This window comes from Photinus pyralis, unplaced genomic scaffold (assembly GCF_008802855.1).
Source record: "Photinus pyralis isolate 1611_PpyrPB1 unplaced genomic scaffold, Ppyr1.3 Ppyr1.4_LG5, whole genome shotgun sequence".
In the NCBI taxonomy this organism is placed as follows: Eukaryota; Metazoa; Arthropoda; class Insecta; order Coleoptera; family Lampyridae; genus Photinus; species Photinus pyralis.
Window position 1 is genome coordinate 25,450,132 of NW_022170596.1, and position 2,873 is coordinate 25,453,004.

At 35.6% G+C, this 2,873-nt stretch overlaps 1 protein-coding gene across 1 annotated transcript in view; it reads right to left on the reverse strand.

Moving 5' to 3' along the window:
- Positions 1 to 245: 245 nt before the first annotated feature.
- The window catches only part of LOC116170637 (retinol-binding protein pinta-like), a 4,164-nt gene continuing 1,536 nt past the window's right edge, over positions 246 to 2,873 (reverse strand). Inside the window, exon 6 of the mRNA XM_031487141.1 lies at positions 246 to 298. Coding sequence (XP_031343001.1) covers positions 246 to 298 — 53 coding nt within the window. The remainder of the gene's footprint in view (positions 299 to 2,873) is intronic.

A 2,873-nucleotide genomic window follows, 5' to 3' on the forward strand; every position in this document is an offset into this window, starting at 1 on the left:
TACTATGCATATTTTTTGGAAGAAAATTGCAAAATTAAATTCAAAATATACACTTCCGTGGCACTGATGAAAGAGTGAGTTGACAGAATAAAGAATTTGCCCGTAAAAAGTCTCTTTACATATGAATCATGTGATCATGATCATGTATCGGTCACTTTATGTTTATGTATTATAGCTGCATTAATGCGACTCTCAACTGTAAGAAGAGAGGAAGAATTTTGTTCGGTAGACTTGCCCCCGGAATATTAGCCTCCAGAACAGCCGCCCACCGGTAAATTCGTCCCCGAAAGATTCGCCTCTGAAATATCACACCTGCAGATTATCCGCTCCCGGTAAAATCGCCCTCATAATATGCACTCGCGGTGCAGTAATTTAATACGAAAGTTTTTTTATACCTTCATTCGCGATAACGTCCTTGGTCTACACTCGGCTGTTTTTTTTCTTCTCGATGGTCTATATTTTTAGCCCGTTTTATTGTACAAATATTCGTTTTTGTAGCGTTGTAAACGGACCAAGGAAAATTATCGATCTCTTTAATCACTCGTAAAAATAAATCAAAAACAATGTCACGCTGAACAGAAACGGTTCGTGCTCCACTCAAAATAACCAGCTCCAAGATGGGTTTCTGTTCCATCACGGTGGATTTATTCTTTGAATTTCCACCAACAATATTATTTATTTCATTTATTCATTTAGCACAACAATATATAGTTCAGGAAATTAAACAATACGAGCAATTCGAAGAAAGTAAATGTAATGACAAAACCGAAGAAACCGAGTTGACAAAGGAGTTTGGGAAGACTCAAAGGAGCAGAGGTACTTCAGGAAGCTTGAGTTGAAGTAATCCAAAGTATGTGATAATCCCAGAGAACGGCGACGGAGCAGAACCGAAGAGTTAAAAATGCTGAAGATATTTCAAATGTCGCAGGAAGCATAAAATAACCGAGAACACTACTAAAACCTTGAAGAAATCAAAGAAGCTTGCCATGGGTTTTTCCAAATTAGGGGGTTTTGTTTTTTTACCCTTGGTTTTTTTACTTCTTTGCTAGCAACAATAAATACGAAGTTATTACAAAACTTTGGATATATTGACGAGATAAAATAGATCCGGTTCACACGTCTTTTACAATCCTATACTGATATCTTTTACTAGAAATTTCAAATAAAATAAATCTAGTTTGTGGCCACGTTCTTTCGAACTACCCTTACTTCAATATTAAAGACAATAACAATATACGGCAAATTTTTATTAAAAATTTACTTTATGACTAATCAAATCGAACTCATTTACATGGATATCATTTTCCTTTTTTAACTATAACAAAACCAATTTAATAGGAATAATCCAATTTCAATGAATTCGTATACGACAACTCTACTTAGTACAAGCTGGTTCAATTGGTCCATAGATTGATATCTTTAAGAAAACAGACTGAAATGTTTTTTAGCATTAATGACATAAATCAAATATGGTTCCCTAAATTTTTTTCTGCAAGATACGATCAAGATAAGCAATTACATAAACTAAAATCACAGTAACGTTCGCGTCAAAGACCGAATCCCCAAAAGAAAACTTCTCCGGATTAATCCCTACCTATTTTTTTTTAATTAATTAACCGGAACACCTTCGACATTGGGGTTTGTGGATTGGAGCGAAAATGAAAGTCGTTTAACTTTGAAGCAGTACGGGGAGGTGACACTCTCGAGTTACAATGTTCTTACAGAAAGCACAGCGCGGATCGTGGTTCCTCGATGAATCATACAGTGAGTTTGAGTTCAGAAAATACCTGAAAATCGTGTCTCTACTAGGCTGTTGTATTGACTGCATATGCGCGATTACTGCAAAAGACTAGAGGGCAGTCGCGACAAATCTGTTTTGGATATTGGACACTGAAAAAACAGACTAAAAGATGAAAAGAACTGTTACGATATATCACAGGAGCATAAAAAATAGAGAGGCAAGCTGCTGAGTAGGTACAAAAATTTTACACGCCCCGAAAATGTTTATTGTATCCTACTCGCCTTGGACTAGTATGAAAAACATTTCATCAGTTGTTACACCTGGGAAAACGTTTGAACTTATAATGAAGTTTTCGCTCCAACGTAGGGGTTGTCCGTGCCGTATACGCGATTACTTTGATTACTCATAACTTGTTAAAAAGTTAGTTCTCTCAATGATTTGTCTTAGTCTTACAACTCTGAAAATCCTTGGAGATCCTGCGAGAATAAGGACTTCCTCAACTAACTATTTACGGTGGCATTCCCTGTGAAACGTGAACTTCGTGTGCCAGGCGATATTTACCTACTTTTCAAGCTCAAGCGAGCAAAGCATATAGTTACTAAAATGATTTTAAAAGTTAATAAAACGTCCCATTTTCAAACGATAATTATGGACATTAGAGGCATTCCGTTTCGTTTAGTTTCAAACGATTTGTTAGAAACAATATCCAACTCATGCAATTGCTATACGTATTTCCATAGCTTTAATCCAAATATTTGCGATTACATCGTTTACAAACAAAAATCGGACAATGTGTACATACACGTCCATTAGTTAAAGTATCTGGTTTCGACATATTTTGAAACAATGTCATTTGTTGAACAGGCTTCACATTTTGAGGAAAAAGCTGCTCGCAAGCACTTTTATGTCGGTTTTTATTCGGTACAATTTTGACCGTTTGATAAGTTTATAGAGTTCGTAGATGGAGCAGGCCGAGCAGGCCATAAATAACGTTTTTAATATTTTAGGTTTAAAAAGTGAAATTTACTTGAACTGTTATATTTTACACCGTCAATAATCCAATTTGCTTCCAAATATGAAAATGCGTGTGCGAGAGACGTTTGGGTTGAAAAATTCTTGTGGAATTTTTTTT